General features: G+C 36.7%; 4 protein-coding genes and 1 long non-coding RNA gene across 8 annotated transcripts in view; 4 read left to right on the top strand and 1 right to left on the bottom strand.

The window, feature by feature from the left end:
- Window positions 1–8478, top strand: part of LOC145215050 (myotubularin-related protein 5-like) — a 66334-nt gene extending 57856 nt beyond the window's left edge. For both annotated transcript variants that reach the window (XM_080083695.1, XM_080083694.1), the window contains exons 37-42: window positions 169–274; window positions 901–984; window positions 3399–3536; window positions 3833–3925; window positions 5631–5762; window positions 6193–8478. In XM_080083695.1, coding sequence (XP_079939821.1) covers window positions 169–274; window positions 901–984; window positions 3399–3536; window positions 3833–3925; window positions 5631–5762; window positions 6193–6285 — 646 coding nt within the window. In that variant the 3' untranslated portion in view covers window positions 6286–8478. The remainder of the gene's footprint in view (window positions 1–168; window positions 275–900; window positions 985–3398; window positions 3537–3832; window positions 3926–5630; window positions 5763–6192) is intronic.
- LOC145215055 (uncharacterized) lies at window positions 4552–5358 on the bottom strand. The gene is made up of 2 exons (XR_013857196.1): window positions 4927–5358; window positions 4552–4812 (listed from the first exon to the last, which is right to left on the bottom strand). It is a non-coding gene; the product is annotated as an uncharacterized LOC145215055 (long non-coding RNA).
- Window positions 8479–9225: 747 nt separating the features above from the next.
- LOC145214478 (uncharacterized) lies at window positions 9226–18173 on the top strand. 3 transcript variants are annotated; one of them, XM_080083013.1, is made up of 14 exons: window positions 9226–9303; window positions 9397–9587; window positions 10238–11120; window positions 11358–11536; window positions 11965–12109; window positions 12198–12331; window positions 12982–13137; window positions 13286–13365; window positions 13806–13918; window positions 13978–14051; window positions 14326–14418; window positions 15068–15280; window positions 16380–16627; window positions 16716–18173. In XM_080083013.1, exons 3-14 carry the CDS (start codon window positions 10388–10390, stop codon window positions 17185–17187), a joined length of 2640 nt encoding a protein of 879 aa, XP_079939139.1. In that variant the 5' UTR covers window positions 9226–9303; window positions 9397–9587; window positions 10238–10387; the 3' UTR covers window positions 17188–18173. The 3 variants fall into 3 exon arrangements, with proteins under 3 accessions (XP_079939139.1, XP_079939141.1, XP_079939140.1); XM_080083015.1 differs by lacking the exon at window positions 9226–9303 and having other exon boundaries at window positions 9329–9587; window positions 16380–16621; XM_080083014.1 differs by lacking the exon at window positions 9226–9303 and having other exon boundaries at window positions 9330–9587; window positions 12982–13131.
- Window positions 18174–18687: 514 nt separating this feature from the next.
- Window positions 18688–19703, top strand: LOC145214691 (centrosomal protein 20-like). Its single transcript, XM_080083274.1, has one exon. It carries the CDS (start codon window positions 18823–18825, stop codon window positions 19273–19275), a length of 453 nt encoding a protein of 150 aa, XP_079939400.1. The 5' UTR covers window positions 18688–18822; the 3' UTR covers window positions 19276–19703.
- An 11-nt stretch (window positions 19704–19714) lies between these two features.
- On the top strand, window positions 19715–21916 carry LOC145214690 (mediator of RNA polymerase II transcription subunit 21-like). Its single transcript, XM_080083273.1, has 5 exons — window positions 19715–19776; window positions 20120–20231; window positions 20322–20422; window positions 20862–21011; window positions 21396–21916. The coding sequence occupies exons 1-5, from the start codon at window positions 19735–19737 to the stop codon at window positions 21483–21485; spliced, it is 495 nt and encodes a 164-aa protein (XP_079939399.1). The 5' UTR covers window positions 19715–19734; the 3' UTR covers window positions 21486–21916.
- The last annotated feature ends 4385 nt before the right edge of the window (window positions 21917–26301 follow it).

The raw sequence follows: 26301 nt of genomic DNA, 5'->3' as shown, positions 1-26301 counted from the left end.
TTAACTGCCAATTTACCCTATTTTAAACAGAGCAATGTTAATATGGTTATCATGTCTGTTGTCTATCGTTACAAATCACGTTTAAGTTGATAGAAATAGGCAATAGTTGATCAAAATTCAAGGAAATTGCTTTTGTTGTAAATTTTTATTATTTTGTCTGTGTTGTAGCACTTTACTTCAGCAAATCGAACGCTTAAACAAAGAGCTTGGGACTACTGACGACTCGTGGCAAAATACGTGGAAAACTTTGAACACTTCATCACACCAACTTTCCGTAAGTTACATTTTGTTTGATACAATTGAACCTTGTTTGTGTCGAAAAGCGACCTTAATTTAGCAGAATTATTTCAACATGAAAACAAATATTTACCATAGTTTCGTGACACATTTTGAAACCGCTATTTCCGAAAGCTAATTGAAAATATTGACAAAGCAAGCATTATGTCTGTGAGAAATTCAACACGTACCCTTAGCTGAACCGGACAAAAACTGTTGGAACAGTCCCTAATTGTCATACTGCTTCGAAAAGGTCAAGCAATATTTCTCATAAAGGTCCTTATCAAAAGATTATTGTATCGTGTATATGCTTATTATTTTTTCGAAACTAACACTTGTGTGTTTTTTTAACAAAATTTGAACCATAAAAACCAGTCTTTCTTTTTCAACGGTTCACTTTCAAATTATTTGTTTAAATGGAAAACTTTCCGCTCACAAAACAATCCAATGTAAGTTATAACTTAAGAATAATCTGCTACAGAGAGGGCGCTTTAACACAAACTGCCCTGGTTTAACCCCTAATAGCATCACATTGTGTCATAAACACGTGTTCATTACGTTTACGTGACAAAGCGCACCCTTACTCATACTTACCACGTAAAAATGTGTTTACCGAATAACCAGGGCGATATCACTGAGAAAACAAGACGGGCACAGCGGGATATCAGGTCATTACACACCTTGCAAACAGAGGACATTATTGTCAAGGTAAGGTTATTTAAGACAATGTGTTATCAGTGGTGCTTTGAACTGTTTAAATGGGGTTTCAATTCGAGTGTGTCGTTGAAATTTTGAATCCCCGGTTTGGATTGGTCGGTTTGCGGTGACGTGGCATACTTTGATTGGTGCTTGTTGACTTTTCGAGGTGGCACTTGATCCGTGTAGTCGTTCACGTAGCGTTGTGTGTTTTTTGATAAGAGAGCGCTAAACGTTGTTGATCTCATCCCGTGTTACTGTTCATCAATCACAGTGTCTTTTCAGTTTTATCGTGGTTTAATCTCCCTCTCTTTGTAGAGTGCTGTGAAATAATTTGGCCATAAACCCGTACAACAGGTTCAACTTTCAGCATATTCAAATCAGTCCGTATTTTTTGACCTTAATGCGAAAATTTCGAAATACGTAATTCTCTTTTCAGTTTTTATTCAAATTGAATTAGATTGATGTTACTTAGTGCAACAACACTTATAAAAACATGGACTGCTGCTAGTGTGCTGACATACCATGTATAAGCAACCAAACTTATCTGTAAAAAGCTCAGACAATTTCTGTACGAATGTACCTTTGAGTATAACATATTTTTTACTTTTTCAAAATATTTAGCCCACATTTTTGACCTTTTCAAGCCTTTTTTCGTTTTTGATACGCCCGGTAATTCCTTGATTCCTGTATTTATTGGACTACACTGAATATTTATCTCACCCTCTTGTTGTTACCTGTTACATGTTTTTACTTTTTATTTTCCAAAGCGTTTCCAGCGAACTCGCAGAAACTTTCTCTTCGTAAGTTGCAACCTGAGATTGCAAAGTCACAAACTGATCAGCAAAATCACAAACAATCAGATCTTACACATGTCAACGATTTTTTCCAAAAATAAAATAAATTAACAGGCGGCAAATTTAGTTAAAAACAAGCTGAAAAATGTATCCAGCTGATTTTGAAGTAGTGCAGTTCAGTTTTGGTTTCCAAAAAAATATATTTATTTTGCCGCCTGGTATTCCTGTTCTGAAAATCGATTTATCAAGTGACCAAGTTGATTTTTGTTTGTTTGTTTTTGTTCAACTAACATCTACATCTGTAAAATATTTTGTGTTGCCTACATTTGCTTTAGAAAAATGTTTGCAAAGGTTTTGAGCAATTAGATTGAGAGTCAAAGATTAGATCATGAATTGCAACAACACCTATTAACCTAGTTTTCCACACAGGCCAAAGTAATATTTGGAATTAAACTAGTGAAATGAGAAAAAGGTGTAGTTTAGTTTAGAAAATGCCGTACTCTTGAACGGTTACGTTTTTGGGAAAATATTTAAATATTGTCAAACCAAGCAAAGTAATGGAGCAAATTTGCAGCTAGAAACAGTTTATTTCAGTATTAGGAAAGTTGAAGTTTTTGAATTAGAAGTTTTGCCTCAAATTAAATAAAATAGTAAAAAGTCTAGTAACAGATTTTTGAAAAGCCGTAAATGTTAGTCTCAAACAAGCGATTTGAGTCCCACAGCCTAAATTAAAGAAAAATACATACCACTATACGCTACAATGTGTACATTTATTGCCTAAATTTGCATTAACACAATTTCAACCGACTTTATGCAAAACAAGGCGCTGAAAAAATGCGTTTCGTCTTTGATTATTCATTTCAAACGTTGCCGCCTTTTTATTGCGCATGCGCTGTTTGTTGCTACTCAACCGTGCAAAACGTCATCAACAGGGTATGGACGTTCTTCAGTCTCAGCAACAGTTTCTGATTCCGCGTGGACGAAGCAAGACCACCACCGCTGTCGGCGCTATACCCGCATCTCCTTATCTCATGGTATAGAAATCGTATATGCCCGGGGAATGACCTAACTTTACGTTGGAAATTTAGTTACAAAATCCCGCTTGTTTTTGTGTCCCGTGATTCGCCTGGGAAATTGTTGCATGGAAATGTTTTTGTCGCATTTTGGTTGGCATGGTTTGCGACGTTGCCTATGATTTTGATGTTACTATTTGTTTTCGCTATGATTTCTATGTTGAGAATGTTTTCGGTGCAGCAACAATTATTTATATTTTTTTAGAAAGAAAAGTTTTATAATGTGTGGTAAAGTTCTACAAACCACTTGTATGCATTAAATTTATATATTACTTATTATTACCAAAGATCCTTACTAACGCTGGACAGTAATTTACGTCAAAAAGATTTGGTATTGTAATTTGTACTAACCTTCTAACCAAATGCAAAAACAGATTTGAGGATGAGTGAAAAACAAATTTGCCTCCTCAATTGGATAATGTTATTTATGTTACTTAAAATTTCAAGGTGAAAATTTGAAACATTCACTTTTGAGTTCTTGTAAAATTTTTAAACGAATCTTGAGAAGCTCTATGAGAATTTTTAAATGAAAATTGTTCCTATTATAACGGCACAGAGGGCTGCAATTCGTGAGGAAAGCGTTTCGTCGGAGACTGGATTTGAAGACATTGCACACACTCTCACACCACATAACAGCAGAGACGCATTCGACACAGCTTCACTGTACGATCAGTTTCAGGCCAACACACAAGAGGTATTAGAGTTGTGTACTTTTGTCGTGTATTTGTTACAGTAACTGTTGTTGTTTATTGTAACTCCCAAGCAATTGACGTAAACGTTAACCCAGGAAGCTAAACTGAAATTTGACGAAGTAAATTTGAAGCTGGTATGTGCTGCATAGCCGTTTTTGTAGCTCAATAGGTATAGTACAATCGCCCCTTGGTCATTGTGATACAACGCCATTTACAAAACGTTTAGTGCGTTATAACTTAATACTTAGAGCACCTGGTTAGATTTAAGTCCACTTTAAAAGATATTGTTTGTTTCCAGGTACGAACGTTCGAGGGCAACCTGTGGAAACGCGGTGCAATGATCAAGGGTTGGAAACTGCGTTTTTTTGTACTTGACACCACAAAGCACGAGGTACGGTAACAATGTGTCACAAAAGGCTGAGCTTTGTTAATCATATAAATGTATAATCGAAGTTCGTGTGTAGGGGAGAGTGGGGTGGGTTGTTACAAAATTTGTTTCGCTGCAATTTTGGGGTTGAATTATTATTCAGATCATCCTGATTTTTTGTGTGGAGTTTGATATGCCCCCAAGTCTAGTAAACATGTTACCAACAAAATAAATTGGTACTTGTAAAAAAAAATATTTCATGTTTTCTGGTTGATGCTCTGTTGTAACAACTCACCCCATGGTGGGGGTGAGTTGTTACAGTACTTTTGGGAGGTTTCCACATCCACAAATGTGACAATTTTTATTTCTTTTATTGTGTGTTTTGTAACATAAATATAATAAAACCACTTTTACTCATCTTAACTATTTATTTTGAGTTATAATCAAATTATACAATTTTGTTCATCACGATTCAGAAATTCCAATCCAAATTTGCTAAATTGGTGACATCTTTGTTTCTAAAGTGAACAAAACAGTTGTTTAGAGTCCAAAAGTAAACTTTTTGGAATGGTAGCAATATCAAGTATCTTGTTTTGCACCAACATTTAAGTTTCTTTCATAAAATAGAAGTCACATCACAAGCTTGCATGTACAGTGTGAGTATTGTAATATCAAGTATCATTGTATGTCACAAATCATGTTGTTTATTAAAATAACAAAACAGATCAAAGGGTTTATAGAACGAACACAACACAGTTTACAATCAAATTCATTTTTAAAGTACTTTATGTCAATGAATTCACAAACTTCAACTTTTGACATAACTTTAACCATGGAATGAATGACATCCTATATTCCTTACAGTTTCTTGTCCTCGATATAGTAGTAAGTTTTCAAACTTGGTCCAAAACCTGGATTTTACACACATAATCAACTTTTTAGAAAGTAAAGAGCTTGCAATAACAACATATTTTCACCAAACAACATTTTAAGCACATTATTTATTTACAAAAGTTAAGTATTACCTTTCTCAGGCCCATATGTTAATCATTGTTCCAGATGTGGGACACCTTGTAACAACTCACCCCACCAGCATGGTGCAACTTAAACCAATCTGAACTTAAAATTAGCTAAAGTTTGCAACTTTATTCTTTTACAAGTTACTAACATATCACTATCACTTGACAAAAAAACTTGCATCATAGAATTTTTTAAATTGTGTGCTTTAGGAGAGTCGATTTAGCTTAAGTCCAAAAATTTACTTTAGACACCTCAAAATAGCAAAATTTGAGAAGTCAGCGAATACCCGCACAAATTTAACCAAATTTTGTCACGCTGGCCGTCCCGGATGTACCAATCGACATGCGTAATTCCAGCGGTTTCATGAAAACATTGCCGAAGTTATTCGCGTTGTAACAACCCGCCCCTGTAACAACTTACCCCACTCTCCCCTACGCATTATACCCAAATTATAGCATTGAATTGTGCCATCTGATAAGAGTAATTAATAACAACATTTCGTGACCTTTTCTCTTTTTTTTACTTAAGACTAAAACAATAAGAGATAAAAACCTGTTTACAGCCAGCACGATAAACCTATTCATTATACAATTTTGTCCTGCATCTAAAATATTTTTTAAAGCGTAAGTTGACCTACAATTTAAAGCACTTGGATTTGCAATCCTTTCTCGTGCGCCTTACAATTTATTCATTTATTTCTCCTTTTTAGCTCCGACAATATGAGAATAAAGGCGATAACGTCTGCAAGAGCATAATAGATTTGAAAGACCTAGAGTCGGTCAAATTGAGTGACCCCATCTCAGGAGCTCCGAAAGAAGTCGACGAAAACGCTTTTTTGGAGGTTAGTACTCGAAATTCAACCAAACTCTCATTATACGTATGTTGTGTGACGGTTTTTGTGTTTGCCAGTTTTTTTTCTTTGTCGCCGAGCAACTCTGTTTAAAGCATCTCTTTAAAACTACAACATATGTTTTTTCTGTAGAAATTTACCCACCTTGTTTAAAAGTGCAACTTTTTTAAAAAACTTGACTTATACTGAACTTTTTACTGTTGAAATCAGCGCGCAAAGTTTGACAACCAACTAATACACATTTAGTTTACTTCAAATATTATCTATACAAAATACAGGCTATCTTTGAAGTTTTGTGTGCCGGTGAGTCTGTACAAGAGTTCGTTTTGGAAAGCATGCAACAATAACATTTAATTTCCTTTGAAACCCAACCAAATATTTGGCTTTGACCCGCACCTATTCTTCTATTTTTTACCTTCAGGTTCGCGTGTCAAAGCGCCAGTACCATTTTATTGCTGAAACAGAAGAGGCTGCAAAGCAGTGGGTTGACATCCTGCAAGGCGCACTGCAGTGACTCAAATCATTTTATCGTCCTCCTAAGGAATTATTATCTTACACTGTGACGCGTCTTGAAAGCGGGAAACCACCTACTTCGGCTGACGGTTGAACGGCGCCCACTGGCGGATATGAGTTGCACCTGAGAAAGACGCCAGGAGCGCTAGAGACAATATATCCTCCAATCACTTTGTACGATTAAGATTTTGCGCCAAGTGATTAAAGGAAAACCAAACTGAAAATTTTTTGTTGTCTTTTCTTTAAAATACAGTACATTTGACCGACTGGCCGCGTAGTATTACGAAATAAACTCATTAAAGTGGAAAATGTCACATTTTTATCTTAAAATACTCAGATTGGTTTTCCTTTAACTCTATACTTCAATTTCAACGGCAGTCGATAAGTATGCTCGCATTGTCTGTTGAAAAGAATTCAAATATTTGCTGCTTTATTATTCAACGGCTTGTTTTTAACCATTGGTGTACGAGAGCTTGGTGAACATCTTTGTCTTAATCTTATCTACTCTTCCAAAGCAAGCCATAGGAAGTACCTTTTATGTCTTGCTGCTAAGTTAACACAACCCCAACAAACAATAGGGTAAAGTAAACGATGCGCCATGAAACTAGAAAATGTGTCATAAGTGAAAATTGACACCCATTCGCGGCATTTGGTTGACAAAATTCTGAACTCGTGTGAATTGACCTCGGTGTGCCAATTTTAATTCCCGATTAAAACGGTATTTTTATATTAACTCCGAAAAGATGCTTAGTATGAAATGATACAGAATATCGTTATAATTTTGTAACAAAAATAATTTTGTAACACATATTATGAAAATCTAATTGTCAAAATCAGTTCCTCTTGTGCTACATAGCGCTGTTTGGAACACAAACAGATCGTAAATATCCTCAACAAAAGAGCAAAAATGTTAATTTCTCAGTCTTGAAGCCAATTGACCCATTTTTTTACAACCATCACATACTGTGTTTCTATATTGCTTAAATCGTATCCTCATGACAAGTCCGGTTTTCGCGTTAATTTGGTCATAAACCAGCGAAGGGGAAATTTGTACATGGTCTTATGGTCGTAAATTCCCATTACCAACGTCATACCGGATATTAAAATTTAACAACGTAGCTTTAGGGCAATGTAAATTTGGTGCGTCGGTAAGCATTACAAAAGGTTTAATAATAAGCTAGGGCTTGTCTGGACAATTTCTGATTTCGTTCATAGCAGCAACGCATTTTAATTTTGGAACCGGCCTCAGTTTGCTGAAATGTGAAACTACTGACGATATTTTTTGCTTGCGACAAGTTGCGTCGCCTCGTTGATTTTAAACTGACTTTCATCGCACTGAAATTCACGTACTACAAACCTCTGCATTTTCAACATTGAAAATCAGTTTGCTTCGGCATTTATGTTTTTTTAGAGACTGATTTAACCTCGTACGACAGGTACGGTTGTAACGCATTATCAATACGGCAAACCTCGGTTAATCAGGATCTTCGCCTAATTCGGAAAAACAAACTCGAGGTGCAAATGATATAATGTGGTAACTGGTAAGGCTTGAACTAATCGACATCAGTAAAACCGGATCTTTTCCTAATTCGAACAAACTTTTGGCCCAAACGGGTCCAGATTAACCGTGGTTTACTGTATTTTTCGTTAAAGTATGTATAGATGCTTCCGTTTCAAGTTACGACACGCACGAATTCAAATATTTAAGAACAAAATTATTCGTCCTTCAGGTCATCATTTATCACTGTCTCCTCAACAAGTATTTTCAAGTGTAACTACTATCTTCAAGAACAAAAACAATTGCGTTTGAGAAAAACTACTTTGCAAATCTTTCGTCTTACCAACCGAAAATGACTCATACATTTTTGCCATTTTGCAAAATAATAAACACAGATCTAGTAGCAGTAGCGGTCCTTGGGTGTGCATTTAATGGCTGCCAGCGATATGCTTGGTGTATTTTTCAGTTATACTTGTGCCGCGCTTCTATTCAAAGCTTGTCCTGCTTGACGTTACATGTTTGTTTGTTGAATTTTACGGTGTCAGCTTGACCTACTCTCCGCGCACTGTTACCGAGTGTACAAGTAGCTAATTTATACCTTTGCAGATTCTCGCAATAATTAGTATCGTTTTCGCCCTGTAAGGGGAACGCTTTATTGACTTTGTGGTGTTTGAAATACACATTCCTTCGGCGCAACTTTTGTGTGTCTTGTGAAACTGCAATCTTCGGAAACTTATGTGTGCGTTGAAGTCACATGATAAATATGGAATGAATTTACTTAGTAGTTTTTAAAGCACTCCAATTTAGTCAGCCTGGTGATATTTAGCGAACGACTATAGATCAGTGGTTCTTAACCTCTTTGGTGTGGTTTCCCACTAAACTTATTTTTCAAGTTTGTATTCCCCCTCTGTGTGTTTAAAAATAATGTTTTGTGCCGCCTACATTTACAATCATGGACTTATTGCAATGAAAATGCTTATCTTTGAGGCCAAATAATCAAATTTCTGACCTTATCAGATTTCAGAATAAACTTAAAACAACAATTTAGCCCTCTGTATGTGAATAAATACCAACTGATAGGAAATTTCCCACCGGTTAAGAACCGCTATAAATGGTTTTAGCCCAAACTTTGAAAATGACGTATTTTATCACTAGCAAGCAGGGCCGTGACTATAGCTTAAACTTGACCTGCGGTAATAGCTAATTTGCAATTCACAATTTTTTGTCACGAAGAAAATAACTGATTTCGACGGGGAAAGCTGTGGTCAAGTCCCAATTGGGACTTCAAATAATCCAAGTAGTGCACGGCGCTTAATCGGCACAAAACACTACCTCTACCCATGCGTAAACCTAGAGTTGTTTCTCACCTACGGAGCGCTTTATTGGATTACAAGAAACATCTTTGTTCCCTGATGTATTGACATTTTATTCTCAGTACACATTTTACGACCGACTGCGTCGTGTCTGCTTAGCAGCTTGCATGTGAAGTTGGAACTAACAACGACCCCCAAGGCGGTCGTGGTAGGGAACTAGGGCGCGGGCATAATTGTCATGTCCGCCGCGTGAATATTTGTATTTTTATTTTACATGACATTGCCCTTTATGTTCAAGCAGCAGCTGCCACCATAAAGAACGGCGAAGTGGCTTTGATATCGAGCAAAGTAGATTGCTGCGCCAGTTCCGCACTAGAGACTGCGCAAAGTGCACTTGACGAGCTCGCCTCTGATTGGTCGATCGAAAAGTCGGCACCGTATTTGAACTGACAAGAACACCAACAGAACCGATTCGTGTCTTTCCGTCGGAAGGTAGGTAAATTCGAGTTATTACAGATGTTTGAAACTGGGTAAATCATTTCAGCTGAAGAATAACATCTTGTGTTTGTTTTCAAAATGGTTTTAAAGTTTTACAAATGTGAAAGAATTGTGTTAAATTTCAATCTTAAACGTTGGCAGATTGGATTGAAATTTTGCAGTACTATTGATTGAGTCATTGTGGTTTCCTACTTTTAAGTTTGTGTGTATTGAACCTCAATTAGTTATCCTACTTACTCATTGTTATCTATTGAAATGCATTATGTACAACTGTGCATGTGTGGGGACCCAACTGCAGTTAGAAAATCAGATAAGTTTACTGTTTTTATTTTTGGTAAATCAGAAACTTTGACAGATTAAACAAGTTTCAGTGAGTATTCAACAAGTTTTTGCAGCATCAAATGATTTAAGTATAACCTAAAATACCCAATAAGCAATTTAAACAAATATTGGCAACCGTTTTAGTCAACAGAAGTAAGAAAGAAACTAATTTACTGAAAAGCTATTTTTAATTACAAAATGATTTTTGTGTATTATGTATAAAGTATCAATGTTTTTCAAAAAATCAATATTTACTGTCAGTTTGAAAATAATAAATTAGTTTTTGTAGAAAAGTGTTATTGAGCCTAAAAAACTGTGTTTAGGTTGATTAAACAGTTAAGCACTTACGTCTTAATGTACATATCTACTGTTTCTGGCTTTCACACTGCCAATTGTGCTGATTCATGGATGGAAAGAGTGCTTTATTTAACATTTTCAACAAGTAAATTTGCTTTCCAAACTATTCCAAAAAAATGGAGAACGAGGACCCAGTTATTGCTAGAGCAAGAGAAAAGATGATGGAATCTTCGAATGCTAACCAGAAGCTTAAAGGTGTTGTTGCTTTGTCAAAAGCCAAAGTTAAATCACATAGGCCAATAATTCTGTTGCGTCGAAACTCTTGTGGAAATCTTCAGCCCCAGTCCACTCATGTAATAAAGAAGCCAAAGAAAATTCCAAGACTAAAAAGTCTGTCAGAAATCGAATTAAAGCCAAAACTTGCACCTAAAGTTCAGTCACCAAAAGTTAAAGTTGAAAAGGTTGCTGATTTTTCCAACTTTGCATCAATTGAGCCAACTGTCCCGGTTCTAACTACTCCTGTCAACCAAACCAATGTAAAAATTGAACCAACCCAAACATGGTCAACTGGTGGGAATTATTTTCCCAATCCGATAAATCAGCAGACAGAAATGTGTATTCCCTCACCAAGCCAAGATACTCAATTCTATCCTGGAAATGTACAAAGTCAAACCATTGGAACCCAGTTTATTAAACAAGATATACCTGACTTCCAAAACAATAGCATTCATACCCAAGGACAGTTTCCACAGCAAATGATTAACCAACCTGGTATGACATATGGACCTGGTGACCCAAATATCAACCAAAATGGTCAGTTCATGTTTATGAATATGAACCAACCATGTGGTGTTCAGGGCCAATTTAGTGGAGGTGCACCATATCCCACTAACTATCTACCGCAATCTGGTAAGTGGAGCCCTTATAAATCTGAAGTTATTCATAGACATATGAATGTACGAATATGGTTAGTTGCCAATTGATTGCATAATCTGTTAAATTGGGTAAAGATCATACCCTTTAATATTATGTGTAAAGAAAAATGCCTAATTGCATAATCTGGTTAATTACATAAAAAAACTTGGCAAAATGGGATTTGCCTGTGTTTAAAGTTGGATTTGCCTGTGTTTATTGTTCTAACATTAGGTGACTGCTTTCCGCAAGCTCAACCCTTACAATATTTCAATCCCAACCATCCAATGCATGTGACAACAAATTTTGGTCCTTCACCCATCGATGACAGCCTTACTAACATTACTTGGCTTGGAAGAATGGGTGTAAACAACTTTATGCCTGTACCACTAGAGAGGGAAAGAAAATATGAGGTACACTTGCTTTTTGTATTTTTACATTTTCAAGTATATATATATAATATGTATCATTAGAGATGTTCACAGTAGAATATCGAATCTTTTGGATTTGAATTCAATTTTGGCTTTTATATCTTGTAATTGGAACCAATATAAATGTGTGCTCTTATATTCGGTAAAAATAAACAGGTGCATTACATTTACCTGAAGACCTAGGTCATTAAAACCGTTGCGAAAGACAGTAAAATACTCGTTGGCGTCAAGTGAGCAGACGCTATAACATTTCCATAATGACGGTGGTGCATTGGAGGCAAAATTAACGATTAACGATTGCACAACCAAAAATGGTATAAAACTTGGATTCAATTTTCTGGATTCGAAACAATTATTCTACTTTAAACATCCCTATATATCATGTTACACCTCTTTTCTCTGTTATGCAGCGAGACCGCCGGGGAAGACCTCCATACTCATACATGGCATTAATTCAGTTTGCCATCAACAGTAGTGGAACTGGTCGCATGACACTGCGGCAAATCTACCAGTGGATTGAGGAACGGTTTCCCTACTTTAAAAATGCCAAACCAGGTAGTTGTACAATAATAAAACTGTAGTTGGTTGTTCCTTATCACTGTCAAATTTACTGGTTCCTATGTTGCATATTTTGTCATTTAAGGGTGGAAAAACTCCATACGTCACAACTTATCCCTTCATGACATATTCGTTCGTGAGGTAGCTACTGGCTCCAAGGCTTCTTACTGGACATTGAGAGCAGATCTCAATATGAGGCCTCTCACCCTGGACAGCCTGGTTAGTAAAACTACTCATATGTATTACAGTTACCTGAAAATACAGACAGAAATGACATAGTATCAAACTAATATACAGAAATTTGGAACAGGGAAAAAATATGCAAACGATTGATGGAGGTCTATTTGCGAATATTTTTCATGCATTTTTTTTTTTATTTAATACTGCCTTCATGAAGACACCAATGAAAGAATAAATTCGAAAATCCCTAAAGCAAAATGGGTTCGAATGCCCTGATGAGTTATTTGACTAGAGCAGTGATTCTCAAACTGTGTGCCGCGGCACACTAGTGTGCCGTGTGAGGTTTCCAAGTGTGCTTCTTGTTTTAAAATCTTCTTGTTTTAAAGTGCAAACATTTCCTGGTGTTTTAAGACTTCAGAATGAAAGACTGGTGTGTATGACAACGTTGAAAATTACCATTTTTAAACAACTTTTGTTATGTTTACCTGCAAAGTGTGCCACAACAACATATTTTAGTTCTTTAATGTGCCGCATGCATAAAAAGTTTGAGAACCACTGGACTAGAGTCACAGTATTTAAAAATTGGCAGAGTATAATTTTTTGGTTCACTTTTAGGCCACTATTATGCAAACCTGGTATTTCCACATTAAATCTAAGGCTAAAAGTATTAAGATTAAGTTTTTCTTTAGAGAGGTGGTACTCAACATGCATTCCAAGATTGCAGCTCCAAACCTGCCCAACAAATGTGGCCTATGCAACATGTGCCCACTGGACAAAAGCCAATTTTACCAAGACTTCCTCAATGCTCAAGACCATATGTTTTGCTCCCAGTTCCACTGGTACAGGTGTCTACCAAGGCAGATTGAACACTTTGTGTACTGTCAAACAATAATGCTTTTTAGACTTTTGTATACTTTGGGCTTTATTGGCTGTTTTATTTCTAGATCAATTTTGACCAATTTTCCTTGATTGTATGTTTGATTTTTTCCCCAGGCAAACGATAGTGCGATAATGAGTCCACAAACACCAAATATGGAAAGTTCTGCATCGCATACAGATGTTGACAGCATAAGGTAAATGTTGCTTACACAAGTCCAAAGCCATTTATATACTTTGTTAAAAAATCTAATATGCAAACTAACTTACCCACTACACTTTTATTAGTAATATCTATAAACCATGGGTACAGTAAGAAATTTGTTGCCAGCCCATGCCTAAACAGTACAGTAAACCTTGCTTAATCTGGACCTGCTTGGACCAAAAAATTCATTTGGATTAGGCCAAAAACTGGATTAACTGATGTTGCTTAGTTAAAGCCTTACCACATTGCAAATCATTTGTACCTCCAGTTTTGTCTGAATTAGATGGAGATTCTTGAGTAATAATTGTTCCTGCATACAGTTGTCAGTTGATTTCGTTGTGTGTCATTTAACCCAATGTTATCTGCCTTAAACCTGTATGTAATGCTGAAAACCTTTGCAGACCCATGCTCAAAACTGTTATATGTTTTTAGTTTCAGCCACGATGTTACCTCAACATCAGCATCATTTTTTACCGACTCTGGTTTTCACTCTGATATCAGCCATTCTACACCCTCAGGGACAATGCAGAACATTTCCACACCTGGTAAATATACACCAAAATGTATGTAACATGAAAATTGTATCAACAAACCTTTACCATAGGTTTGACGGAAAGTTCAACAGTTGTTAAAGTGCACCTGGGCAAGGATGTCAGTCCGATGTTATCACAAGCAAATGTAAGTTTCTTTAAACATGCATCTTGGATGGGAGCTAATGTATTAACTGAGTGCTTGGTACATTGTCATTATAAACAGTACTATGATACCTATACAGACAGTTAAAGTTAAAAAAAATGCAAATTGTATTTTTTTGCTTACTGCAGCTGGTTAGTTTAAAAAAATTCCTAGTATTTTTTGGTAATTCGAAAAAAAATGGGTGTAACCAGAATCATCTGTATTTGCACAAATAACTTTGATTGGTGTTGTAAGGAATTTTTACTTTTTATGACAGATTTCTTGCAAAACTGGAAGCCAGAAGAAGTCTAGAAAGGAACCGTTGCAGACTCTCAACGATTCTCTTAACTCTTCATTGCACTTTGTAAAGGTACAAAATCAACTTGTTTTTCAGCTTATTCTTAGTTTTGAGTTTAAATACATTTTGGTTTTGGCTGGTGTTTGACTTTCTAATGCTTATTGCACTTAAAATATAAATGTGTCTTCATTAGGCTGATGTAACACTAAAACTAGGAGTCTCATATCTGCATCTCAACAAGTCACATGAAATACCATTTTAACCAGCGAATTTACTCCTAAAAGTGACAATTAGAAACACATGCAACATTTTTATGGGTTTATTGTACCGGCCTATTCTCAAGATCCGGCAATTGCAATTATTGCATCCTATTTTTTCATTCTTGTGTCATTGTATGCCTTTGTTATTCAACATAGTGGTATAGCTGGTTCATTCACCATGCTACACTGTATGCTTGTTGTTATTTATTACAATACAGTTTTTTAATGTAGTTGCTGGCATGAAAACGCAATTTACGTTTCTATCATGCATAATGCTTTTTTGTCACGTGATACTGCAACAAAAGATTCATTAGTGTGGCCCTTTGACTTATTTTTGAGTTTTTCGGCCCTGAAAGTTAAAAACCTCTGACTTAAACCAATGCTTACACCCATAAAATATAAGTTTAAATATTTGTTTTTGTGGGAAAGCAATCGTAACCAATTTTGTAAATTTCTCCCAGGAAAGCAGCGAGAGTGATTCACCATCTCCATCTCCACAGCGGAGGAGGTCTTTGTCTCCCTCTGGTGCCCAGTTTCTCCTCTGCAAAAAGCTCCACAAGCAAAACGCGAAAAACCTTGTGGCATCCAAACCCCCATCTTTTGGCTTGTCGGAGGAAACTTTTAGTGAAATTCTCAATGATCTCGGTTCACCCTTTAAAGACTTTTTGTCTCAGGTATGTTTGGGGGCGAAAACCTGGGTCTACTGTACATGAAATTGTACATGAAAGTTCATAGACCCGCTAAATTTATTATAGAGATTCAGTAACTACAAAAAGGTTGAGAACTGCTCTAGCGCCCACTTTTTCAAGTCGCGTAAAAAGTATAGAAAACCTCACTGTCCGTTTTGGATAAAAAACATTTTATAAATGGTTAAATTACCATTTAATACTTTTAGGCAAATGGCAGATTATCGGCAGGTTTCATTATCAGACACCGGCCAACTTGTATTTTTATGCAAGTCTGCCATTACTGTCTGACTGTCAATTTTCCCCCTTGTGCGTTACCCTACTGCTCAACGCTCAGACTCTTTCGGCTCTGCGCCTAAACTGCTGTCTGGCCTAGAGTTGTATGATGGGTCGGGATCAGGTTTAGGTTTTGTACAAACGGGCTTAATGCTGAGCTGACTTCATATTGTGTGTCCGTAACTTCCCAAAAAACAACCAAACCTAAAACATTCTTTTTTAAGTGATCTGTACTTTGTTGTTTGCATTCCGTACTTTTTGTAGTTTTTCGTGTATAGGCTGCCATTCAAACTTTCAGGTCAAAAGGGCTTCTTAAAAACGATTCGGGTTGATCCAGGGTTCGAGTCCGCTTACAACTCTGTTCTGGCCTCAACGTACTAATGCTGCTCACAGTGGTCCTTAGCATACCTCATAAGCTTCTGTGTATGCCCATACAGTAGACTCTTTAACGATTTAGTAGGACATTATCTGAAATCTTCATCACAGTACGCCAGGCCTTTTGAAGGCGCCATACCGAATCAGCCAGTCACCAAGCATTTACCACCATACGGCAAGACGTAGGCTAGAAAAAAATCTGCGGTGGGATTCGAACCCACGACAGGGATCTTTCCGGAACCTGCGCTCTACCAACTGGCACAGGCTCAGTGGAGAATCCTCCGAAAGTCGAATCACAAGCACCGTTGCCTGCCTGGTATGCTGCATGTCAGCTTCGTATGAGGGGATCGCTGGTCTGCATAGAGCCATAGCCGCTTCAAGGCTGATCCCAGTTATGAATTTATGTTCATCTTATCTAAAATCTTTTTATCATTAGAACAAGTCGTCGCCTAAAGTCTCCACAGCCCGAAAACGCCGTCGCTCTTGGGGATCCCCCGAATCGAGTTACGTCAGCGGCGTTGGGATTCGTTGCGTCAATGAAACGACACCGGTTTCCCAACAGATCCGCCGCGTCAAGAGCGAAGCGGGTGACCTCACGCGCGCTATGACGTCATCGACCACGTCACACTTGCCTACGTCGACGCCCCTGTGCAAGGAAAAGTGGAAAAAGTCTTTAAAGTACAGGTTTGTGTTGAATTTGTGCTTTAAGGTGTTAAAGTTGGGTTTGGTGATGTGTCTTTTTGCAAGTTGAGTAACCTATGCTGTTTAACAGAGCTTGTGAATCGATCGAAAATCAGGAAAATATATGTCCACGCGAAAACGGCTGCCGTAATACAAGCCGAGAAGCTTGGATAGGCAACGAAAACGTTCCGCTACGAACGCCATCACCTATTCCTACCGCTAGCCGAAGTGACGACCTCCAAACCGATTTCTTGCAAGACATCATGGGCACAGTTTTCAAAACTCCCGAGCGACCTTCGTACCCTACGCGGCATTTTACGGGACTCTCGCCCGCCGGTCGTATCCCGTTCGCTGATGTCACATCCAGACATGTGGACAGCTCCGAGCAAGCTGGTAGTTCAAACCATTTCATCAACACACCAGTAAAGGTTGAGGCTTTGGACAGCAGCTTCAGTAAGTTGCTGGACTTGAGTGGCGGCAGCGGTAGTTTTTCTCGCATCAACACACATTTTTCGGACATTGCTGATCTAAATCTCAGTTGGTCCAGCCTTACGCAGCTCTGAAGTGAAATGACTGTTAAAGTTCACAGCAGCCAAAGGCTAAAGTGCTTCTGGCATTTACGAAGAGAGCTTTTTACACTTTTGAGTAAAAGTACTTTTTACCAAATCCCCTTGAGTGCAAATGTTTTTGTATCGAGTATTAACAGTCCCTTTCAAAGGACGGCAAAGTGCATTTATGGTCTTTTTCGGACCAAATTTTTATTTTTGTTTCCCAATGTCAACGAAGTTTCACGTGTACAATATTTCAAGTTCCCGCGCTTTTTATTCGTTCTAAATGTACCAGAGTAATGTCTTCAAATAACCCCCCATTTTACCAACAAATTGGTCTGGAAAGTTTTTTTTGTTCGTCTGTTTTCTAAAACCTATTTGTTTCTTTATACTAAGGACGGTGTAGCAATAGTTGTTTGTTTTAGCGGGCATCAGTGTTAGATCGTTCGTTATTCGTTCTAATTCATTTATGTTGTCGGCTCGTTCACTTAACAATTAGTGAACGAACCCAGCTTTGCACATAGCGATTCATTTTAATTGTTTTGTCCCACCCGTGATTTGGTGCCCGCCGTTTTTGTGACACACTTTTTCTGTAATCCACTAGCCAACCGCGCGCAATGAGACACTTTTGTACGTTTTATCAGCGCCGCGGCGCCACCTAGCGCCCGTTGATGATTTTGGTATCACCACTGTTGAGTAGCACCCCATAGCGGCAAATGAGTATAGCCTCTGTTAGTAGTCGAGCAGATTAGCTCCAAACGAAGCCATTATTCTCATATTCACACCGTGTTTTTGTAGTTGTCCTCCTTTTCCTAGTTTGTACATAAACACAGATTTCTATGTTCGTTGCAGGGCCCCTACTGGTGATGCTTTGCTTGCTTGCTGGAAAACCCTTGCCTAGTTCTGTTTGGTCGGTGCTAATTCCATTTTTATATTTGTCACCTGTACATCATTATCCCATCTTCATTTAAGCAAACAATAAAATACACCCTTTAGCCCGATTTTTTTGTTTTGCCTTTGTCAGTTTTAGGTACAACTAAGAAGTGCACCAACGTTACTTTAAGGAGAATGTGGATTTTTATGCCAAGCATTTTTGCATTTATAAAAGGGCTTCTGATTATAAAAACGATAAATGTGGTAAGTTTTGCTAAAGTAAATTAAAATGACAACCGGTATGTGCCAGTTGTATAGCAGAAAATAAGTCATATTTATGTTTCGTCAAAAAAATTCGAAGATAGAATTATGACATATTTGTGACGAATCAGTGTGACTTTTAAATTAAAATCGGTTGACTTTTGCATTTACAAAAATCCCCTTTTCAGCTACAAATGAAAGTGAGGTAATTCAAGTTTATTTCTTGTAAAGTAATTAAATGCTATTCTGGCGAAAGATAACGTAGCAATACGATTGAACTAAAACAATCATTAGGCCGGAATAGCCGCACAACGTTAAAAAATGCAAATTGACCGCACAAAGTTGTAATTTTTGACTACAAATTTTTAAAAAAGCACTCTTTTATTCACCCTATGTGCTCTTTGATAAAAATGTGACTAACTCAGGGTTGTCTTAGATGTATTGTGTCTAAATTCTGAAAAATCGTTATTAAAAGTTTATCATATCTTTTTGAACTGCTTGTTGAAGTCGGAAAACATGGCTACAGTTGATGCACTTAAGAAAGCTCTAACAGACACATTGGAGACCAAAGGAGTAATGGGAGAATTAAAATCTCGTGTTCGAACTGAAGTATTTCGTGCTTTGGATGATCCAACTGCTACCAAGCCAAAACTGAGCAACGAAAATCTTCTTATCAATGACCTTATTAGGGAGTATTTAATTTTTAATGACTACAAATACACTGATTCTGTATTAGTTGCTGAGACTGGACAGCCTGAAGTACAACTACACAGGGATTTTTTGTGTCAAGAACTAAATGTTGCAGATACAGAAAGTTCAGCTAAAGTACCATTGTTGTACAGTTTGCTTGATAGCTTTATGCACCAACAAAGTGAAAAAGCTGGCATAGTGAAAACAAGTTCAACAACCAAAAAAGAATCTTCACCTATAGGACATGGACTTTTAATGGATGGTCGAGGTGAAAAATAGCCAATCGCTTACAACAACAGAGTTGTTAACTAAGAATGACTATGTGGTTTAAACTGATTGATGATTTCTGTAAATTTGTTTTTGCGCAATATAAACTTCAGATTAAACTTGTCATATTTTACACATTGTGATGCAACTTAGTGTGTGAACAAAATTAACAAGGGCTTTATATTGTTGTTGTTTTTTTCATTTATATCTCATCAGATAAATATGTGTAATGATTTAGATTTAAAGTAATTTTGTAAGTAAACCTGTCTATTTTTTTAGTTTATTTTGTTGTGTTGTTACTTATGTTGCTAGCAGCTATTGTGTTGTTGCATTTGTATAAATATCTCAGATTGTATTTTGTGCCAAGAAAAGATAAACATCTGAAATTTTATACCAAGTATATATATATATACCTGAAAAGTTATTTTTACTTGTTTTAGTTTTTTTGTGAGTAGTGATAAACATTTTATAATGTCTGATCGTTTAACTCAACTGCAAGATGCTGTTAACCAGGTATATATGTGTTATGGCCTAAAAACTAAACGGTGGTAATAAATACTGTATGATATCGCATGGTGAGCAGGACGTAAAAATACTTGTGTGAAAATTATAATTATGCAGACTTTTAAAAGTGCTGACAACTATAGCTATTTGAATTGGGGTGAGGGTTTGTAATTGAAATATTACTTGAATCTGGTCTCATCGACCCTAGTTAGAGCTTGTATTCTTACATTCCACACACCATGTGGTATACTCTCTGGTACATCATGTGGTATTTAGTTACAGCCAAAAACTAAATATACTCTTTTGTTTTCCCAAAATTATTCTTTCAATTAACGGTACCATTTTTGATCAGCTTGCCGACCACTTTTGCAACAGTGTTGGGATTCTGCAACAAACTGCTCCACCTGGGACTTTTGCTGGATTGGAAAAGTCTGGAAATAAAGCGCCAGCTGTTACTAATGATGGTAATGAGTCAAACACAATAAAATTGTTTCATATTACTGATATTCGTTTGCAAGGTTGTTAATTAAAACCTGGGGTCAATTTTTGTTTAGAGACCATTGCCTTGTTCAGCAACCTAATCATGAGAACTGCCAAGGATGTTGATATTTTAATTGACTCATTACCGAGTGAGGATAGTACCCCTGATTTACAGGTAAGTGTATGCTTTATGTTTGCTTGCACTTTGTTTGGTACTGATGAATCTGGTTAATCTTATAAAATTTTCAATTGTATAAGGATTGTAAATTTAAACTGTGTCCATTAACTTAAAAAAAACACTCGGTTCATATATAACTATATATTGATCATAATCAATTACACATAAGAAAAGCTTTGCAAACTTGTTATGTGAGTAATTGTGTTGGTCTGTAAATGTCATGGTATTAATCTAGTTCATAAAAATTTAAGACAGTTTGTATGAGATTTTCATTGACTTCTAAGTGGGTTAACGAACTTCTGTATATTTGTTTATATAGCAGTGTGTGGAGAGTACAAATGTTCTTAAAAATATGATGAAAAAGGGACTTTATTGTCAAATACTAATGCCCCACATAGGTTCGGTGTAAAGCTTAAAAGTTTAAATAATTTTTCAGGCTGCATGTTTGATGCAACTTGAGAAAGAAAACCAAGAAGCTGCAGAGAAGCTTCGTGTTTATGTGCGAAACGGGGAGCAGCAATTGGCTCGCGTGCAAAATGCTCTTGTTGAAATTGCTCAAGCACAACTTGCTGCTAGAAAATTAGAGGTACAGTTCAGTCATGTATTTTTGCAGTTTTGTATGTTTAGGTATTGGTTTAATAGTGAAAATAACGGCACAAATAGACATAAAAAGTGTTTCGGCAAATGCCTGTGCCATCATCAGTGATACGAAGGGGATCAGTTACACGCGTTTATATACACAGTCACGTAAAAGGTTGAAATTATTGACAATTTTACACTATTGATGTTTCGGCTTGATTGATTTTAGTGTTTGTATTTCGTATCTTAGCTTTTACTCTGTTTCAAGTCCCAAACCAAGGGCACTGAAAATACAGCGCGTCAAATATCTGCCGCTGTATGGCGGAACAGAGTCGAAAAATAAAGTGACCTGATAGTTGCCGAAGCACAACTAACACTTGCTGTGGTGCAGGCAAATCTCGTGTGTGGGACTTCCCCGTCTACCAGCTTGCCGAACAGCAGCGAGGTAACGGGAGATTTTTCGGACATGCCGCAGCGGTGAAAGATTTGTCCTGCCGACTTTCTTTGCATCCTGAAACAAGGCACGTTGGGTGCAGGGCTCGAAATGAGAAAATTCTGCCCTTGTGCGAATGCATCAAGCCCGAATGCAAACAAAACATTTCGATTCCGAAACAACCGAAAACAACCGAGTGAGTTTGTTTCGAAGCCTGCCGGGCTGCTACTTTATTCCCAAACTTTTTCGCCACAAACGCTTTTCATAAAATAATCTAGTGTTACCCACGTAAAATTTGTTATTTTTGACCAGTTTTGTGTGACATAAAAGGTGAAAATCAGAAACCATTTTTTTCATTTGCAACTTCCTACTGGGACTTTATGCTTCTGTGTTGATTTATTTGTTGAAGAACGGAATGTCTTACAACGAGGTTGAAAATATGTTTTTGAAATTCAAGAAATGCAAAACGTTCATTGAAACATTGCGTTATCCAAATTATTGGTAGTGGGCAAAGCAGTTGTAAGGATTGACTATTAAAAACAGTTTTTCAAAGTTTTCTAAACTATACATGTTTGTTGACTGGGAAACTATTGACTGTAATATTGACTTCATCCAACATGAAATTCAAAGTCAATAAACAGGTGTAGATGCCGATTTGAAATCAACAAAATGTTGAGGGGACGGTAAAGGAAATAATTGAAACATTGCCAAAATTACGAGCCCATAGTCATCATGCTATTGCATTATCACGTTGGCGTTTAAGTCCCACTTAAATGCTTAACGAAAGAATAACGATGAACCAAGAAATCGTCTCGGCATTAGTCATTGACCTTAAGCGGTAGGTTCGTTAGTCGCACGCAATATGTAGGAAGGTCCAGTGCTATGGAATTGCTGACCTTATTAACCAAACTTGCCATTCCGATTTTAATCTTGCACAAAGCTGCAGAAGCGGGAAACCCCGCTTTTTGTGTGGCATCTATCACCAACTGAAACCGATTATTTTTTATTTCGGTTGTTCGCTAGGCGCACCTATTTCATGGACGAGAAGTCAGTTCTGATTCCACATACCTAAACTGTTTTGTTTTAAATATAAACAAAGTGACTTCATTATTTAGGTGATGACGTCATGAAAAAATTTCTGAACTTTTAGAAAATTTCATTCACAACAAATTTTCCAGAGAAAGTTATGGGCTATCTCTTACCGATTTTTCTAGAAACTCTGTAATGTACGACTGTGTCCAAACGCAGAATTTAAAGAAAACGAATTTAGCAGTTACAGGGTGAATGGGTCCGGTTTTGGATTGCAAAGCCAGCGTTGTTAGTCTGGTGGGTTCGAACTTAAGTTTGAATTACTCGGACTTACTTTAAATTTGCCACCATTTGTGGTACAATTTCACAAATTTTTGTTCCTAATCTTTAGTGTTCAAAACATTGGACCGTAGCTAATTTCTAACTTATACTACGGTTACTGGCTTATAGCGTAGCCTACGTCTGGTAATTTCCACATTCATGCAAATACTAAAGTATGAATGTTGACCTATGAACGCTAAAAGAATAATTGATCTTTTAACCTACACCACTTGCTAGGCGATTTTTCCTGATGCGACTCAAACACAATTTAAAAAAATCCGTTTCGTTTGCTTTGACTGGTCATGCTCCTTCTACAAACAGTCGGGCCACCTTTATATTTTACCGTTAAACCAGGTCCACACATGCTGTAATCAAACTAAATGCAATTGCGTTTTTTGCACAGTTGTTGCATTAGCTGTGAATATTTTTGCAAACGAAATAATATATCATACAAGTTATAATATTTATAACTTCGTACACTGTACATAATGCTTGATTTATATCATGGTACGCCAGGCTTATTGAAAGTGTCATACCGAATCAGTCGGTCACCAAGCATTCCCATATAACAAGGCTTTGTTTACGGATCCTTGATTTGATTGCAAAATGTCAAATTAAATCACGCAACTTGCCAAACAAAACTTTGGTAATTAGTGTTTATTTTTTCCACGCACGTTATTCCGGTTAACCTCAGAATGGCATTGAGTTTGTGGTCACGTAAATAATAAATTCGTGTATGATCGTTTTCGCTCCATGTAAGCAGATGGTATTTGGAAAACATTCGAAACATGCATTTCTGGTCATTTGAGGCGCGCTCATCTTTCATTAGTCGGGATTCAAATTGCGTATCATCATATTTCTGCCAATTTATCTGCAAATAAATGCTGCAAATATTTCTTACTGTGATTTTGCAACATTTTAAAAAATGACACATGGATTGAAATGTTAAGATAACTTTATTACATTATGGTAGCATTTCTTTCACCGAAATAGGGAAAATTATTGCCTTTTCAAAAGCAGAATATTATAACTTATATGACAGTATAATCTACAGCCTTTTTTCATTAAAAATTTCTCAGCAATTTTGATGTGGTGTAGATTTTAAGTTAGCAAATACCATAAAACAATAAAACCAGTGGTGGGATTCAATTTTTTTGTCAGCCGGTTCTGTTACAAAAAGTCCATCGACAGTAACCAGTAATGCTAACCGGTTCGCTGATCTCATAAACTTTTGTGAGACGGTTCTGTAGAACCGGTGCGAACCGGCTGAATCCCACGACTGAATAAAACTATTAATAATGCGGCTCGATCTGCTGATAGAAGCAAAAAAACGTGTCCTAAAATCCGATGACATTTTGCCTTCGAACCGAGTGACCCTATTGTAATCTTAAGGATCAGAGTCTTAATCTGCTTGTACGGTGGCCAAAAATTTCTGTACTGTCATCGCGACAACCAATATGCGTTACTTGAAGTAGCAACCAACACGTTCTACTCGTAAATCAATCACGACAGTCGAGTCATCTGATATACCAACGAGTGCCAATTTTGGGGGTTTTCCAGAAAATTTGGTGTGTGGCTGCCCAAGCAACAAACAAATGATGACTAATACGACAACTTTTAGTCAACATTGCTATGATGCCGTATAGAAATATTATTTTTCACCATAATTAAGAAGCTTTCTCGTGTATTGTTTCTGGTTTGGCGAAAAAAATCAAATAGGAAGCCATGGTCATCGTTAATAAATAAAAATCTTTATTTGCGAACAACTATTTGTTGCAGTGGTTTTCAACCAAAAATTGCAAAACAAACAAACTTTATTTAGGTACAATATGAAATTGCATAATATTTTTAATAATGTTTCGTCAAGCACTATCTGTTGCAGTGCTTTTCAACCAATAAGTACGTTGGTTTATTTGCAACACCAAATTGCATAATATTTGCCGTGCATTTGACATGCGGCCAGTATCTAATGCTTCTGACCAAAAAAAAACTTGACGTGCCAACAGATTTGCATTGAATCGTAGCTGGAATTTGGCTTCGTTTATCCATTCGTGGAGCGAATATACAAAATCCGGTAGTTTTGTTTATGAGCTGCACGTAAAACATGATAGGCCCAAGCTGCTGTGACGTCATAGATTTGGCCAGTGAATGTTGGTGCCCCCAAATTTTCCTAATATGTGATTTGGCGCTCTTGCAAAATAGCAACCGAAATGTATTTATAAGGGTACTACGTACTTTTTAAGGGTTGTTCATCACGAATTTTTACACCGTGATTGTGCAACGAAGTTTCGAAATGGGTTGGTGGGACCTGTTTTTCCGTAGTAGGCCTAATAGATTCTATACAAATTGAAACACCTAATTAAGAGTCATTTTTAGGGTGTTTCGGTGCCTGTTTTAAAATGCTTTTCCTGTAAAAATAGTTTTGAAACAATTTAAAATCCTAATTAAGAATCTACGTTTAGAGTGTTATGGCTTAGTAGCTTAAAATGCTATTTCTTTCATAAACTTTAGCTTTGAAATGCTATTTCTTTCATAAACTTCCAACACAAGTTAAAATATCTTCATTAGAAGTATATTTCTTAGGTTGATATGGTAAACCTTTTCAAAATGCCTTTTTGACAATAATAGTTTCAAAACAATTCAAAAATCTAAATTAAAGTCATTTTTAGGGTGTTAAGGTAGTCTGTTTTGAGATGCTTAATTTTATGTGATATTAGTTTCAACGCTATTTAAAATTCCTAATTTACCGATCATTAGCGTGCCGTTGAAAATTTTAGATCAATTGTCCAACAAAATCATCTATGGAGTAAATGAGGAAAACGACTTAAAAATGTACGCCTTACATGGGGTTGCAGTTGGTGTTAGCAATATTGCTGCATATATCAATGATCACGTTGCTAATCGTGCTTAAGCAAATCGCCAGACGTTCTAACGACCAAACTTGTTTTTAATGTTTTCTGTGAGCAGTTTCTTGCGTCAATGCCCCCCAATGCCGTCCGTTTTTAATTAAAATTGACGGTAGCCTAAGTGTTTGGACGGTGCTTAGATCGCCTCTAAATGAGAAAGAAATGTCTTTGATTGTGATTTTATTGGGGATTATTGGACTTGGTTTGACTTGCAAAATGCAAATTTTGTCATAAAATTTTAAACGGCTAACAGCTGGAAAGGCAGTGTCTTGATTATTGTAAAAGTCAACTTGACAAATGTGAAAATTGAATAGAAGATGTATGACTAATCTTAGATATGAAATTGGAAAACTAAAAAAATCGCGGAAGTTACAAACAGTGCAGGCCTACCTTACCCACGTCTCTCCAATATAAACCATAGTCAAATACATCACAAGTTTGGGAAATCTTTATTTCCAGGCTGAAATCAGTTGACAATCTTTTAAAAAACAAATATATTTCGCTAAAAAAGCATCTTCAGTGTCTACAGAAAGCAATAAAAGGGATTAAAATTAGAAAAAGCCAATAGTTCTTTAACATATTTGTTTTTTAAAAGATTGTCAACTGAT

The sequence above is a fragment of the Phallusia mammillata genome, chromosome 2, assembly GCF_965637545.1.
Source record: "Phallusia mammillata chromosome 2, kaPhaMamm4.hap1.1, whole genome shotgun sequence".
Lineage (NCBI taxonomy): Eukaryota > Metazoa > Chordata > Ascidiacea > Phlebobranchia > Ascidiidae > Phallusia > Phallusia mammillata.
This window is presented reverse-complemented; position numbering and strand designations above follow the sequence as displayed.